We start from the raw sequence: 17,568 nt of genomic DNA, 5'->3' as shown, positions 1-17,568 counted from the left end.
TCCTGCCTCCTCTCCTTCAGTGGTGTGACTCAGCTCTTCTCTCTTCTTTATCGTCCACAGTCAGTATCCCAAAGTTATTTTTCCTTTGAAAAGCTCCTTCTTATTAAAGATACTTAATCAACATTTAAATACACACTCATCCTGATGAGTCCTCTGAATAGTTAAACTAGTTAAGATCTGAGGTATGTGTTCTTTCTCATTTGCTACCAGATTGCTCTGCATTCCCTAATTAATTTCAGAGTATTTTAAGATGCTTTTTATTATAAATATTCTGCTACTTTAGCCAAAGCACACTCTCCTTTCACACTGCTCTGACCCTCGTTCCCTGAAATTTCTTAGTTGGCACCTTAAACACCATCTCCTTACTATGTCTCAGGAACCATGCTGAGCTACTGCACTAGAGCAGTGAGCTAAGCAATCAGATAACTTCCTGTTCTCATGAACTTTAGAGTCTGGTGGGAATGTGGGCATTAAGAAGTAATTACACAAGTAATTATTGAATTTTAGGTGTGGTAAGTGCTTGGAAGGCAGAGCCCATTGGGCATAAAAGTGTAGAATGGGTAGGATTGGGCTCAGAGGCAGATGCTTGTGAACAAGAAGAGGAGAGGGCAGTAAGGAGTGGCCAGGCACTACATTGTCCAAACAAAGACACTGTCAGTAGTCAGTAGTTAAACTTGAGTAAAGGGCATACACCAGCGTGGTCACCCAGCTGCAAAGGCAGGTAGAGGCCTGGTAGATTATGTGAAGGGTTCTGGACTCTAACAGACAAACTATGAATGAGTTTTAAGCGGAGCAGTAACATGATCCTGTCTGTATAATAAAAAAGTCATCCTGACTGCAATTTGGACAACAGATTTGGAAAGAAGTCCAAGGTGATGTGGGAAGAGAGAGATGAGGTTGCTAGATTTCAGGTGGTAGGAGTGAAGTTGGAGAGAGAGGATGGTTGAAAAGTGACTAGGGCAGCTTTAGCCCAGAACTCAGTTAACACAGTGTTATTTCCTCCATCTCTGGGTAACAATACTTGTTTACGTGGTTTACTTGTTTACATGGCTTTCAAAATTAAAAGGAAGACCAATAAAATGTTTGGAAAATTAGCCTCCCATTTCTAATTTTAATTGAAAATTAGAATTGTTTTAATTGAAAATGTTCTTTGACTTTATTGTCAGCATCATAGCAGTAGGAAGGAAGTTTTGAATTCATAAATAAGTTATAATTTTATGCCTTTAATCTAGATGGCTTCACCTGTCCATTTTATCTCAGACAGATTTTTATATAATAACTAGAGGCCTGGTGCACATATTCATGCACCAGTGGGGTCCCTCGGCCTGTCCTGCGCCCTCTCGCAATCCAGGACACCTCAGGAGATGTCGGACTGCCTATTTCAGCTTGATCCCCACAGGCCAGGCTGAGAGACCCCACCAGTGCACAAACCTGTGCACCAGGCCTCTAGTATGCATATAAGATCTTTGGTTAATCTCTTCCCACCCTCCCCCCTCCCCCCTTCCTTCTGAGATTCATCAGTCTGTTCCATGTTTTCATGCCTGTGTATTGAGCGTTTGCCCCCTGGTGGTCAGTGCACATCATAGCTATTGGTCGAACGGTCAAAAGGGTTGCTTAAGCTTTTATATAGAGAGATGTATATGATCAGCAGGGATAGCTTAAACATGCAAATATTTAAATTTTTTACTTTAATACACCTCTGGTTGAGATTTATACTTATTAATTTGCTAATAATTAGTCATGAGGTAAAGCATTCTAGCCATCTGCCAACAACATGACTTAATAAGGACACTTGGGTGAAGCACACCCTTCCCCCTTACCCTCCTAGATGGGGAGTTCCTCTAATCAGGAGACCAGTGTCTTGCTTTGGAATCTATATTTGTGAGTGAGAGCAGAGTTCAGTGACTATTTGTTAACAATAGTGATGCAAGAAAGGATTCAAAGTGTGTTGTTTAATTAGTCATTTTCACACATTCCCTGGGCCAGCACTTGCCTGCAGTTCATTGTGTGCTAGGCCCTGGACTGTGCACCTAAGATACAAATGTAGGTGAAACTTGGCCCCTGCCTTCCCTCAGGTGGCTTCTATTTGGGTGGTGGGAGATTCTCCTGGAATTTTGAGAAAATATTCCATAATTAAACAGATTAAAAAAAGCAGGCTCCATCCCTTACTGTAATGAAATAAGGAATAAATATCTCTGCTTTTAAAATGTGACCCTCTCAGATTGCTGGAAATATTCTGGAATGACCTCCTTAAAGGCTCTTGCATAGCTGAAATTTTACTGTGCTCTGAGCATAGTTATGATGGCATGCATAATCTGCCAGAAATTAACCTTGTGTGGGTGACTTACTCTTGCTTCTTGATACTTTTAAGATTTTTTACAACGAGCGTGCATTTGTTTCAACAATCGAGGGAAGAGCTTAAATCAGTAAAATACTCAACTTGCGATCTTAGTTTCTGAATAGGCCTTATTAATGGATTGCAGATAACTTAAGCAGTGGTCATTTGAGTGTCCACATTTAATAATCTCTATAAATTATTTGTTCCAGAAACATCTCGGGAATAGTTTTTGTGCGTCTGTTTTTAAGTTCCTAGAAAGGAGAAAAAGAGACAAAGTTGGTGGAGCTGCCACCTGTGCATTGGTATTGCAGAACTCTGCTTGGGCTGCAGCGATCATGGAAGAACCTCTTTGCAAGTTCTCCTGGCCTCTCTCGGTGCCTCTTCTACCCCCGCCCCCACATAAAGAGAATCATCTTTCACTCCTTGCTAAGATGTGGTTTACGTCCTGCAGACACAAACCCTTCAAACACGAAGGCAGTGCCTGGAAGAGTTTATTTTAAGATTTAAATCTTAGGAAGCACATTACCAATGGTATGAAATATTCATTGACTCGTGCATGCAACACTACTAGAACTCAGTGTTTCATGACTGATGCCCTCACTTTGTGTCCGTAGAGTAACTGGCCTGCGATCGTCAGTAGGCGGTGTTCATTTCTAGAGTCCTGAAAGAGAACTGGCTTTGGAGAGCCCATTTTGTAGGACCCTCCATTTTCAGAACCACTTGCAAATGCCACTGCTCTGGGGCCACGTTTCATTGTGTATTGGGAAACTCCTCTCCTGGTGAATATCCCTATTAGTGTGCCATTTGAGAATCCAGAAATAAAGTGGAACATCACTTTTGAGAACTGCTTTTTAATGCTCCTTCATAAGGATAAAACAGTAATCCAGGCTTTTGTACTTCTCACCCTGGTTTCAAGTGAGAACACAGTATTGATTACAATTAGAAAACACTGTTCTCTCATTCAGCGATCCCATAGCAAAACTTCTGGAAAATAGTGTCAAAATCTTGGGATTTGGCCCTGGCCAGCATGACTCAGTTGGTTAAGCAGCATCCTGTGCACCCAAAGGTTGTTGATTTGATTCCCCATCAGGACACATGCCCAGGTTTCGGGCTCAGGCTTGATCCCCGGTAGAGAGCTTGCAGGAGGCAGCAATGTTTCACTCTGACATTGATGTTTCTCTCCTTCTCTCTCCCTCTCCCTCTCCCTCTCCCTCTCCCTCTCCCTCTCCCTCTCCCTCTCCCTCTCCCTCTACTTCTCTCTCTCTCTAAAAATCAATTAAAAATCTTTTTTTTTTTTAATCTTAGGATTTGGTTAGAAATACCCCTTGCTTCTTCTACCAAGATTTTAACCAATGGGCCACTTGGTAGCATTTTTGAAGGCTGTGGAAATGTGGCTGCTCCAGCTGGATCCTGTAAGACTAGTCCAGTCCATGTATTCTATGTCTCCTGGTGTTGGAAGAGGAGCCAATGCCCAGGCCCCTCCAGAGAACTCTATAACCTCAGGTGCCCTGATGGCAGGATTCCCTTTACACATTCTCAGTTTGCCTTCATGAAACATTTTCATTCTAAGAATCAACCACCACCACCATAATGGGACCGAGGCAGAACCAGGGCTGCAGCCTCCGAACGAGGGTGTGGGTTGCTGCTGCCCTCCTGCCTCCTCCCCGGGTGTAGGACTGAGCAGCCAAGGGGACTAGAGGATGGACATTATGCTCTACCCAACACTGGAACCCAGACAAGGGGGCAACTTTTCTCACCCTCCTTGGACAGGTTAAAACAAATTTGGGGCCTGATCAGCTTCTCCATTTTGTACACCATATGTCTGCAGACTGAGGAAATAGCTATAAACATTATAAAGAAAGGCAAATGTGACAAGATGGGTGTCTTGAATTGCTTGTTGCTGCTTTTGTACGCTGACCCATTTCAGGGCTCTCCCTCTGTCCCTCGACACCGGGCTGTCCTGTGAGGGCTCACTAGCTGATATGGGGAATCCTTGGTTCGCTTGCGTGGGGCAGTGTGTCGCCTCTATCCCCCCTTGCCGTAACTGGGGTGGTCCTGGCACACTTGATATCTAGACAGCTTTTCATCAGTTGCTCATCAGCATGCTAATTGCTGTATGACTAATTATGCCCTGAATTCCAGTTGATTTTCTTAATGAGACAGCTGGGTTAATTATGTAATCTTATGATTACATTAGCCTAGAGTGCCCTGGCAAAAAGTAACGTCTGCTGCACTGTGATGTCATCGCAGGGATGGCACTCACTAGGGGCACAGTCAATCTCTGGCTGATGGCAGGGGACTGCCCCACTGCCTACAGAGCCCTCTGCACAAGCATGGCCTTCGATTCTATGAGGTTGTTCTTCTCATTCCTCATAATATAAGGAAAAGCAGCTCACCACTGGCCTGGCTTTCTCCAACACACCGTGCTCCCGCCGCCTCCCCAGAACACCTCGGACCCACCTAATCACCCCACCTAATCGGAAACCCTACTTTTTTCAGCCTATGCTCTCCATGAAGTCAGCAGTGTCCTCTTCCTTCTTCAGGACTTGTCTGCACCAAGACAGTGGGGCTTTTCAGGGTGTGATAGTGACACAGGGGATCCAGAACAGAACATGCCCAAGTCCCTGGAGAACCACAGTAAGTTAGTTTCCATAGAGTTCACGCAGCATAGACTGGCCCCAACTTTATGCCCATTGACCATCCATGTACTATTTCAGAACTTCTCTTCACTCCGATCTCTAAACACGTCATATTTTACTGAAAACATACATGTGGTCAGACGAGAATGACATCTTCCAGCTACTGGCCAGCTTCCTACTCCCCATGATAGCAAAGTCCTCTGAGAGCCAATATGCCTGCTGAACCCACCTCCACCTGGTTACACTCCTCCTCAGACTTTCATGGATACCTCTCTTCCTCTGCAGGACCCTCAATCTTTTCCTTTTCTCCACTTACATTCTCCCCGTAGGTGACTTCTGATATCTGTTAGGCTCTCAAACTCCCAATGACCTGACCGCAAGAGAACAGGTTTCCCCCAAGCCCTCCCAAGAAGGTAAATGGCATCACCATTCATGCAGTGGCTTAGACCACAAATGGCAGGAGTCAGCCTGAATTCCTTTCCCTCACACCTTGTAGCCAGTCTTATCAGTATGTCCTGTTGACCCAGCCTCCAGAATATACCCCAAATTCAACCACTCATCACATCATCTACTGCCAACCTCATCCAAGCCACCATTACCTCTTGGCTCACCACCTTCACTCCACCTCCTCCCATCCATCCTTTGCACAGCAGCCAAATGGGTCTAAGTCAGTGGTCTGCAAACTGCTTTTACTCATATATCCCAACATATGCTCCTCAGAGCAGGGGCATTTGTAACCCTAATTTTAGGGTTACAAACTCAGAAATTTTTGGTGAAGTTGTTAGTATTATCTTTTACCTTTAGGCCTATGATGCATTTTGAGTTAATTTTGATGTATGGTGTAGTGTAAGGGTCAAGATACATTGAAAAATTAATGGATGGTATATGTGTGAGGTTTTTTTCTGGACCCTCTTTTATTTCATTGATCTGTATATCTATCCTTAAGTTAATATCGTACTATGATTACTGTAGCTTTGTAATCAGTCTTGAAATCAGGTCATGCAAAACCTTTATCTTCTATCTTGTTTTTCAAATTTCTTTTGGCTAGTTGAGTTTCTATATACATTTTAGATTTAGCTTGTCAATCTAATTGTACTGTTAATTAGAGTGAACAGAGTTTTGGAATCTTTATTGTGAACTTTTCTTTTTCTTTCAGTTCTGTTAGTTTTTAATTCATGTTTTTTGAAGTTTTAAACAGCTATGTCTTGTTTTTTAATTTAGTCTGACAATCTGCCTTTTAAGTGAAATGTTTGATTTTTTACATTTAACATAATTGTGTATATAGATGGGTTTAAGTCTACTATCTTCCTGTTTGTTTTCTGATTGTCTTACCTGTTTTTTTATTTTCTCTGCTTTATTTTTATTATTTTTTATGATCTTATTCTATTTCCCCACTTGTCTTACTAGCTATAACTGTTCGTTTTATTTTCTCAGTGGTTACTTTAAGATTTACATTAAGCATCTTTAATTCATCACATTATACCTTCAAATAATAAAATACTACTTCACATACAATATAAGAATGTAATAATACACTTTCATTTTCTCCCTCCTGTCCTTTGTGTACTGTTATTCATTTAACTTCTAAATATGTTTTAACACTACAGTACATTATACTATTTTTGCTTTTAAATAGTTATCTTTTAATGAAATTTAAAATGAGAAAAATAGTATTTTACCCATATATTCACTATTTGGGTATTGTTTATTCCTTTGTGTAGATCCCGGTTTCCATCTAGCAGCATTCTCTTTTAGTCTGTATCATTTCCTTTAAAATTTCTTATAGTGTAGATACACTGGCAATGCATTCTGCCAGCTTTTGTTCAACTGAAACAGAAAAATTTCTACCTTGTCCTCATATTGGAAGGCTATATTTTATTGGGTATAAAATTGTATGTTGATAGTTTTTGTTTTGTTTTCTTTTTCCTTCCAGACAGGAGGTCTCCAGTTAATCTTTCTTTTTTCCCCTATATATAATGATTCTTCTTTTCTCTGGCTTTGCAGATTTTCTTTTTATTCTTGTTTTCAGCAATTTGATTTTGCTTATCGGCATTCTTTGTACTTATCCTGCTTGGATTTTGTTGAATTCCTTGGATTTTTAGATTTTTAACTTTTACCAAATTTGGAAATTTCACCAGGGTTTCTCCAAATACACCCCTAGTACCTTTCTAGGACATGTATGTTAGATAGTTTTATGTTGTTTCACAGGTTGCTGAGGTTTTAGTAACTTTTTTTTCCAGTCTCTTCTCTATGTCTCTGTTCAGACAGTTTCTATGACTCTCTTTGAATTCACTATTTTTCTTTTGCAGTGTCTAATCTGTTGTTAAGCCAGTCTAGGGAATTTTTTTTTTTCATTTTAGATACTGTATTTTAAGCCCCAGAATTCCATTTGATTCTTCTTTCTATCCTCTTTCCTTATTGTGTTTGTGTTTTTCTTTAAATCCTTGAGTATGCTCTAGTAGCTGTTTTCGTCTTTGTCAACTACTCCCATTATCTCTTGTCATTTCTGGTTTTGTTTTTATTAACTGGTCCCCCTGGCCCCCCTCCAATTATTCTTCTTCTTTGCATGTGTAATAATTTTTGACTGGATGTTGGACATTGTAATTGTTAACTGGATTTTTTTTTACTTTCTTAAGAGTGTTGAAATTTGTTTTGTCCAGCAGTTAAATTACTTTGCAGATCAGCTTAATCATTCTGCAGCTTATTTTTAAGCTTTTACGGGATGGATCTGGAGTAGCCTTTACCTGAGGGTTAATTTAGACCTTCATTCTGGTGTGGACCTTCTGGTGTCTCTACTAAATTCCTTGCTGTTCAACAAGTCTCTCCACTGTGACTGGTTACAACTCAAAAATCTCTTAACCCTCTGTGAACTCTAGAGTTCACTTAGACTTTCCTTGTAGTTCTTTGCCCAGCCTTGGGTAGTTTCACCCTGTGAGTATGTGTGCACCATGTCTTGTAGCAACAAGTTCTTGATTACTCCTCTGCAGATTTCTCTAGCTCTTTCTCTGCATATCTTCTCCTTTCCAGTACTATGCCCTACAAATTCCAGATACCTCAGCCTCCCAATCTTCCGTTCTCTGTCTTCTCAACTCAAAAAGACTCATGCTGCCCTAGCCAGTTTGTCTCGGTAGTTAGAGTGTCAACCCTCAGACTGAAGGGTGGCCTGTTCGATTCTAGTCAAGGGCAGGTGCCTCAGTTGCAGGCTCAATTCCTAGCCCCAGGTCGGGGTATATGTGGGAGGCAACCAATGTGTCTCTCTCACATCGATGTTTCTCTGTCTCCTCTACTCTCTCTAAAATATCAATGGAAAAAATATCCTCGCGTAAGGATTAACAACAACAACAAAAAGGACGTATGCTGTGCTTGGGTTCCCCCTTCCCTGTGCTGCAGTCTAGAAAGTGTTTCCTGGCAGAAAGTCAGGATGGTCGTAGGCTCACCTCATTTGTTTCCCTTCTCTCAGGGATCACTGTCCTGCTTTGCCAGTTGTCAATAACAAAAATGGTTGTTTCATAGTTTGCCTAGTATTCTAGTTGTTTATTGCCAGAGGGCAAGTCCAATACTGGCTAATTTGTCATGACCAGAAACAGAAGTCTCCAAGTTTTGTTATTTTTATTCTTGATTTTAATGGATGTCATAAATGGCTGGAAAAGATAACTCACAAAGATACATAAATCCAACAAAAGCAGTGCATTATTGGCTATCTTTATAAAACATTGATTTATACTTTTGAAACCTGCGTGCCAGTTATAAGATATTATTTGTTGAAATTCAACTAGTACATTTTGATTTTTCCTGATACTCAATTTTTCTTGCCAACTAGTCAGAAGATACTGTATTTTTCATATTAGTAATAAATTATTTGAAACTCCTTTTGGCAAATATTTCATCAGGTTTGAGTTGGTTGGTAATAGGTAATATTTATTGAGTGTTAACTCCATGCCTGGCAGTTGTCTAAGTGTATGCACATATTACCTTTTGTAATTAAGTATTAAGTAACTTGTCTAAGGTTGTACAGCCAGTTAAATGCTGAGATTTGAACACATGTAATCTGCCCCATACTCTAAACCAGGGGTGGGCAAACTTTTTGACTCGAGGGCCACAATGGGTTCTTAAACTGGACTGGAGGGCCGGAACAAAAGCATGGATGGAGTGTTTGTGTGAACTAATTTAAATTCAAAGTAAACATCATTACATAAAAGGGTACGGTCTTTTTTTTTTTTTAGTTTTATTCATTTCAAACGGGCCGGATGCGGCCCGCGGGCCGTAGTTTGCCCACGGCTGCTCTAAACCATTATGCTATACTCTCATATAAGAAACATTGAGACATTTTTGAAGAGGATGTTGTCTTTGCTCATAAGTTTATGTAATGATGGGAAATTTTCCAAATGTCCACTTTTAGAATGTTCTTACTATAGATGAGTTTCTTTCAAGAAGCAATAATTTTCCCACTAAGTATTAAAACATCACATTGACTTCAAAGACATAGTTTATGTTGGTGTGTTGTTGTTGTTTTAATGTTCATCAGACAACATACAACTGATAGCCATCTGCTGTCACAGAATGGGCAGCTAATTTGGAACACTTAACTTTTTAAAAGAAAATTGTATAACTTATCTTTAAGCTTAAAACTCTTAAATACTTTACAACTGGAAAACCAACAGACCTTTTTGTGGTTCAAAGAATTGCAGTTTTTCTTTCTCATGCCCCGGTCACTTGTCTTGCCCCAGTCCTATTCTCTGATGGTTTTTCCCATCAGGAGTAGAATTGAATCCAGACTCGGTCCTCTGGCTTTCTTCAGCATTGTATTTTTATGAGACTGATGTGCTACCTACTGCACTAACAGGATACCTCAGATAATGTATTTTCAGCTCTGGGATTCTGTTTTATCCTTTTTCACATATTCTGTTTCTCTCCTTGATTATGCTCATATTTTTGTTTAATCTTTGAGCATGGGCCTCCCTCCCTGGCCACTTGTGCTTTGCCTCTCTCCTTCCCTTTTGTTGCAGCCTTACCAGCTTCTCTCTGCCTTGACCATGCCACGTTTGCACCCACCCCTGGACCTTTGCAATGCTGTCTCCTCTGCCCAGGATCTTCCTGTGTCTCCCCTTCACCATCCAGATCCCCATTCAGTGTCCCCTCCTTCAACAGACCCTCACTGTCAGTCTGTCTCCAGTACCCATTCCCCATTCTCCATACCCTGTTTTCTCTCTTACTCATGCTTGGCAGTCCTTGCAAGTATTTTATTATTTTATTTTATTTTGCTTTTTGTCTATATCCCTCACTTCAGAATGTCAAGTCTTTGAGAACAAGGTTTTGTCTTGTACACCATCATGTCCCCCCAGCACCTAGAACAGTCCTGATGTCACAGAATGTATCCTTGAGTGCCAGCAGTAGACTGAACTGTGCCTGGCGCTTCCCTGCTCCTTTTCCCCCTAAATGCTGCATCTTCTTCATGGACTGACTGCCACACAGTCTCCATGGGTCTGAACTCTTTGTCTACTATTTAAAAAAATAAAAAGTCTATTTTTCCCAGTTTCTCTATCTGGAATGGGTCATTTACTCATCTGACCTACGTGGTCTATCCTGTTTTACCGTTGATATTCGTGAACATGGTCTATCTCTACTGTGAAGCTGGTGGGTACCAGCTGACACAGCCGAATGTCCATCCCATTGTCTCACTTGGGCCTTACCCAGAGCAGAAAGATGCTTAGGAAATACTTGTTCAATTAGGACTTGAAGAAACAGAATAATTCAGTTGGCTACTAGTTCAGGAAGTAGAAATATTCATTAGAACTTTGTATACTTGTTTGCCTCACTGACTTCTCTCCTCTCCCTGTTTCTTGGGTGAGGAGCCAGCATCAGACATATTGCAGAGCCACCTCCCCCAACCCTGACTGGGATGTCTGGAATTAATGAGGTAATGTCACATGTACTTAGGAGAAGGTGCTGAATGAATACAGGTGACTGTGTTATTGTTCATTGTAATTATGTTCTTTGGGTCCTGTTGCATAATGAGCTCTATAGTGCCTCAGTGGGTGTTTTAGGAATTAACTATTAGATGATTGTAAAACAAATTGCAAGTTTGTCACATTGGGTGGATGGAACTGGCAATAAAGCCTGTTGAATTGGAGGAGGCAGGGAAGACAGGTGAGGGTTTTGTGTGTTCCTGTTCCACATATGGGTGTGTTCTCTTGCCTCCCCCAGACAATTCTCTAATTGAGCTGCTGAGATCGGAGGCTTGTGATGTTCAGAATAAGGCCTAACAATACTTGTGTGGGGTTTAAATAGCATTGGAAATCATTAACAAGACAAAAAAGCTATGATTTCCCCTAGATTAACATGCAGGTTGGGGTTTGGCATGCCGAAAATCGTTGTTTTGGTCTCTAGTCCAAACACGCTAGAGTCATTATATTGTCATGTGGTAATTAGCTGTTCCTTTAATGCAGGTAATAAAAATTAAGCCTAAGAGGTACTTTAGCAATGCCTTTTACATAATCCAAAACAAGATTCAAATGCTGCAGGCGTTTAGTCATTCAACTGTACTGTAGTAAAGTTTGGAGTTTAATGCATGGAGATGTTTGAACATTCAGTTCATTCTTTATTCTGTGACCAGTTTTGCTACTTAGGCATTAACCTTTAATAGTGTTAAATTAAATATACATGCCATAATGAATAATTATGAGATTGCCAGAATTTTCATTTACAATATAATGCTTTGAAATTTTCTCTAAAGGTCTAGTTACCATTCACTTGATAATATGCATGTTATTTTTATATGTCACTGAATTCCTTGCCGAATAGAATGAGGGAAGCTATTTTTTATTTGAAGCAGACACAGTGGGTCCTGGATTTTTATTTTTATTTTTTTAAGGAATGGACTGGAAAAGTTGTCGACAGAAATTTTAGGGATGGGTTGCAGTATACTAGCTTAGCTCTCTAAAGATGTAATTTGTTCTGGCAGTTGTGCCAGAAAGCCTACATGAACGAACACTAATAGAATTTTATACAGAGCAGCAGCTCTCCTCCTCAATCCTTCCCTGACCTCTGTATCAGGTTCAGATTGTAGTTCTATGTGAAGGGGCCGTGAAGGCATACAGTTTATTTCCTTCAGGCCATTTGCCCAGTACGAGGTCGTGGAGGAAGGGGGGAGTAGTGGGATGGTACCCTGGAAAATACTGAATTTAAAAAAACACAACACCTACACCTGGAATGTTCTGAGTAATTCAGTCTTTACTGTTGTTACTATTTCTACTTACAAAGAACTATCTTCCTTAAATAGCTTTTGAAATCTAATTTAATATAAATATTTTAATGCTGATTAAAATAATAATGAAAAGCCACAAATAAGAAAGTGATGTAGTCATAAACTGTATACACACACAGAATAAGTGCCCGGCAGCCAGAGGTTTCACATGATGGACAGCGTTGGCATTAAACCCCACGTGCAGGTCCGCCGTTGTGCTGGACACATCCCAGTGCCCGCCTTTTGTAAACTCTGTGAAGACGTTGGCATCTCCGAGAGCTCCTGGCTCCTGGCAGACGCGTCGACTGAAACGTAGATCTAGCCCTCAGTTCCAGGAACCAGGGGTGGTCTGAAAAATTAATGACTCTGGTATTTGAAAATTAAGTGAGCTCTTGAATATATACCCTTGTTGATCCGCTGTGCTCGGTGTTTAGCATTCCTCTACCGGAGACTAAATCCTTGCAGCCATTTCACAAGTGATGCTGGCGTCCATACCAGAAATATCTTCAATAATCTTTTCTGAGCCCAGCGGACTTGGGTATTCTCCTCTGATGGAGCAAGCGTTCTAGAGGAAGTGCTCCGCTGGTGCCAGCAGGTGGATTATGCATGCCTTTTAGGCAGACGACAAAAAAATAAAGATAGAATGAATGCCAAAACAATGTTTACTGTCTCTCCATTTTGTGCCAACAGTCAGTACATAAATTCTGTGTCTGCAATCTATTTTTAGATTAAAATCTAGTTTTTTGTAAGTAAATCTGATGGCAGATAGTATATTGAATTAGCCACAAGACCTCACATAACTGGCCCAGGTGCCATCTCCTGCTGTTTATACTATAATTAATTAGAGTGTGGTGGTCTCCTGGCTACCTGGCCCAATGGCCTAGGACAGGTCACTGTCACCTCGGGTTGGCTCACCAGCTCACCTGACTCTCTTGTGAGTGTCCTTGATTAGTAAAGGAGGATTATGATAGAAAGTGAGCATGTCCTACTTATTAACGCCACTCCATCAGGGGATCTTCCTTGTTGGAACAACAGTCACTTGGAGTTAACAGACTTGGGTTCGAGTTCTCTCTGCCCACTAACCAGCCGGGAAACCTTGACAAGTCACTCAGCTTCCTGAGCTTTAGTTTCTACTTCTGTGAAAGGAACTAATACACATCTTACATTTCTTTTCCAGTATTATAGCGAGACTCAAAAGAGAAAATGCCTGTAAAAGTGCTCTGTGACAGTGAGGCACTCTCAGAGTGTTAGATGTTATTTCAGCTTCATAAGAATTACTGTAAACTTGTGGGTTAGGCACCTCCCCACACACCATCGATCCTCCCGTGCAGCTCTGGGTACATGGATGATCTCCCAGGGTGCCTCTGCTTGCTGTCGCCACATGTGTCTCTCTTCCTATCAGCTCAAAGGTTCAGTGTCACACCATGCCAGAGCAGTGGGCATATCCCAGTGAGTCCATGGCCATTTCACCCTATTTTCATGCTTTGGAGGCCCTGGGTTGGGTCTGTATACACACACACACACATCCTCTGTAGCAACAGAGAAGTGGCCCTAACCCAGCCATGGTGCTCCCAGGGACTCTGAAGGAGGTGGCAAGGCCCCATGTGCCCCAACTTCCGGCAAGTGGTAGCAGCCACAGGCTGGAGGTCTCCCTGAGCCTCGGTGTGACCATGAAGGTGGCTTGTCTGGGTCCAGAGTGGGCTGATGTGTGTTATCCTCTCGTGCAGATCCTGTACCAGCCCTGGATCTCGGGCAGCAGCTCCAGCTCAAAGTGCAGCGCCTGCATGACATTGAAACAGAGAACCAGAAACTTAGGGAAACACTCGAGGAATACAACAAGGAATTTGCTGAAGTGAAAAATCAAGGTTGGTGGAAGATGCGTCTTTGCTTGGCTTTTTCTCTTCTTTTTTTTTAATTGCCTTCCCCATCCTGTTGGGACTAGCTCTAATTGTAACATACGTCATAAAGTCAGGGTGGGGTAAGAACCATAATCATTAAAGAGAGATAATAATAATGCTTAGCTATTTAGAAGTAAAACTTTTCCTCTGCACAGTAACTACATCTAATTTTATTGCCCTGTGACGGGACTGATCAGGATTCTTTTAAAATTCTTCCTGTATCATCATGTGATAGGATCTGCCTTTTACAAGAATGATGTGTTGCCTGTGGGCGACACCTGTCAGAGATCCAGCTTATGATCAAAGGGTCACATACAGTAAGTCATTTAATAATTGCCGCTGATACATTAAGGCTTTAGCTGCATCCTACAAGTCTGCATGCTTAAGCACTACTGTTTCCTTGTCAGCATCACCTATTCATTACAATTTAATGAAAGAAAACGGCCTCTTGGTGTGGTTGCCCTGCCATCAACAAGACAAAAAGGGCAAAAATTGCCTGGCTTTTCCTGTCAGGGAAGAACAAAGAAATCGCTCCTGCACCTAAAATCCAGATGTGCTCAGATTCCAGGAGCCCTATGACATCTTCCTGAAGAAAAAGCGCAGCCCTGCCTGACGGCAGCTGCAGGTTTTTCAGGCAGCTCCAAGGAGACATGCAGCCTATTGGTTTTTGTCTGAGGTTTGGGTGAGCAGGAGCTAGCAAGGAAAGGCAAACCACTTCGGTGACCTCCTCCGAGTGGCTTTCTGTTTAATATTCTCCGAGAGCTGGATAAAGAATTAACTGATGAAGATTTTTTAAAATGTGCTTGGGCTTTGAGCCCATTGAAGACAGGCTTGCGAGGAGGGATTGTCCACGAAAAGGATCCAGGAAAAGACTATGATGATCAGCTAGAAGGTACAGGCCTGGGCAGTGTGGGCAGCAGTCCCATGGGTCCCCTTCCTCGGGGGACTAGAGGTGGGAGACAGCTAAAATACCGCCTCCCCCCCCCCACTCCCCCTACCCACACACCTCCATCTGGTGCCACGGGGAGCGATGAGTCACTGAGACTCGGGGACAGCTTTGTCCTGCTGGGAAATGAGGTGTTGGACTTACTAGACTGGGATTCGAGTGGGAGAAGGAGCTGCCTTTCCTCAGCAGGAGTTGTTTCTTTTCAGAACTATCGAAATGCTCAGGTGAAAGATAATCTGTAAAAAAAAAAAAAAAAAGAAGAAGAAACAAAGAAAGCAGATTCAGCAGGGGTGGGACAGGATGGAAACTTTACAAAGGGGTACAAGAAAACTGTTGGAATGATGGAAAAGCTAATTATTTTGATTGTCATGATGGTTTCAGGGGTATATACAAATGTCAAAATTAAATAAAAAAGAAAGATAACTTATAAATGCACATACCTGGGCTCCGCTACAGCCCTATCCAAAAGGAATGAACGTTGTTGTTTTTCCATCCAGTGACCTCTGGCGTCTCACTCTTGGTGTTTATTTTCATTCTGTTTTGTTGGAGGATGGTGAGGTGCTGGTGCCCTTCCCCCCAGCCTTGCTTTCGTCAGTGCCTCCATGCCCAGCAAGGACAGCAACTGAGAGTGAAATGTTCTGCTCCCCAAAGGCCCACCTGATGGGTGTTTATAAATGAAAGAGTATATTATTTAGTCAGAGACTTAAGGACAAAGGCACTGGGGCATACAGGCCAGGTTTGAGTCCCTTGAACAAGGGATCTCGCCTTGTGATAAGCCTCATTTTCTTGGGTGGGGGATTCTCACACTAACCGCATAAGATAGTTATAGGTAAAATGAGATGCTGGTGAGACATTTAGCGCTGTTCCTGACACCCAGTGAAGATCGGCTGCTCTTATGGAGCACTGTTGTTTTTCTAGAAATCCCCCCCTTCTTTATTTATTGATATATTAACAGATTTTCCAACCTCCAGAAAAATGTTAAGTTCTTCTCTTTCCTTCCCAATATAAAAATGATTTTAATTTGGAAGGGTTGGGGTGTGTGTCACTTGTTTTAGTCATCACATATTATAGATCGGTAAAAAGTTAGACCAGGACGGGAATTTATTACGTGCTATAATTCTTCCCCACATTTAAAGATACTTAAGTTGGGGCCCCGGCCATAGCCAATGAGAACAGAGCCCTTCAGTGCCCTTTCCGCCACACTGTTCTCTCTCCTGTAGGGGTCCTGCTGGGCACACCCAGGAGCATGTTCTGGAGCCAGACCTGTAGACAGGAGGCGGACCACAGTCAGAGGCTCCAGGACAAATCAGCCCTGGACTTAGGCCCAGCCGATCAGTGAGCTACCCCCTCATCAGACGGAGTGGGAGCCCCAGCCAGTGCCCCAGTGTCCCCTGGAAGGAGCATAGATGTGCCACACTGAGAAACCCATTGGAATAAGCACTGGGGCCCAGGGGCTGAGCAGATATTTCCACCAATTAGAGGCAGAAATTCTATATGTTTGCGTAGACCATTGACTTACAGAATGCGCAAGTGTTTTCAGAGGTGACTTTGGCCCTGTTGGTGTGGCTTGATACTAATGGGAACCACTAACCATAGTGCTCACAGAGCATTTCTTTCAGGCCCGGAATAACCACTCCAAAAGGCAGAGAGCCCCTGTTCTTCTTTCAAATGCCCTGACAGGGTCACTAGTTTTAAGGCAGCGGTTCTCAACCTGTGGGTCGCAACCCCTTTGGGCGTCGAAAGATCCTTTCACAGTGGTCGCCTAAGACCATCGGAAAACACATATATAATTACATATTGTTTTGTGATTAATCACTATGCTTAATTATGTTCAGATTGTAACAATGAAATTACATCCTGCATATCAGATATTTACATTACGATTCATCACAGTAGCAAAATTACAGTTATGAAGTAGCAACGAAAATAATTTTATGGTTGGGGGTCACCACAACATGAGGAACTGTATTAAAGGGTCACGGCATTAGGAAGGTTGAGAACCACTGCTCTAAGGAGAACCATCTGGGTTCCACTTAATAAAAACGGCCAATTTCTTCTTTTAAACAAAGAGCCTTTAGCTTTTATCCACTAAGCCCCATAAATACTAAATGCCCAGTTGATGCACTCCTGCCTTGCCCAGCATGTCTGTGCTGCTCAGACAGTAAAGGTGGACATGAGTTATAACCTGAAGGAACAGGGGCCACCGAGCAAGCTCTTACTTGGGCACAGATTTGGCAGGTGGCATTGTCCCATGAGCATGGAGCCCCATTGTCACAAGCCCTGTCTGGGCCTCACCCTGTCGGCCCAGCCTCAGCTCCTTCATTCATTATGACTCGGCCATTTCCAGAGCACCCCCCTGTGCCAGGTGCTGGGGCCACAAAGAGCCTCAGCTTTTCCTTCTAAGAGTTGGGTTCATGCAAGAGCTCCATTCTCCTTGGAGTTGGGACCACAGTGCTCTCTCTGCCAGGGACTGTTCAGCACACAGGGAGGAGGTATCTGTGGGA

The 17,568-nt window shown here is 42.3% G+C and overlaps 1 protein-coding gene across 12 annotated transcripts in view; it reads left to right on the top strand.

Annotated features, from left to right (window-relative positions):
* Window positions 1-17,568, top strand: part of CUX1 (cut like homeobox 1) — a 371,745-nt gene that overhangs the window by 207,654 nt on the left and 146,523 nt on the right. For all 12 annotated transcript variants that reach the window (XM_059693543.1, XM_059693542.1, XM_059693541.1 and 9 more), the window contains one exon: window positions 13,948-14,085. In XM_059693543.1, coding sequence (XP_059549526.1) covers window positions 13,948-14,085 — 138 coding nt within the window. The remainder of the gene's footprint in view (window positions 1-13,947; window positions 14,086-17,568) is intronic.

The sequence above is a fragment of the Myotis daubentonii genome, chromosome 4 (assembly GCF_963259705.1).
Source record: "Myotis daubentonii chromosome 4, mMyoDau2.1, whole genome shotgun sequence".
Lineage (NCBI taxonomy): Eukaryota > Metazoa > Chordata > Mammalia > Chiroptera > Vespertilionidae > Myotis > Myotis daubentonii.
Note: the sequence above shows the minus strand (reverse complement) of the source record. Positions and strands in the feature narration are given on the sequence as shown.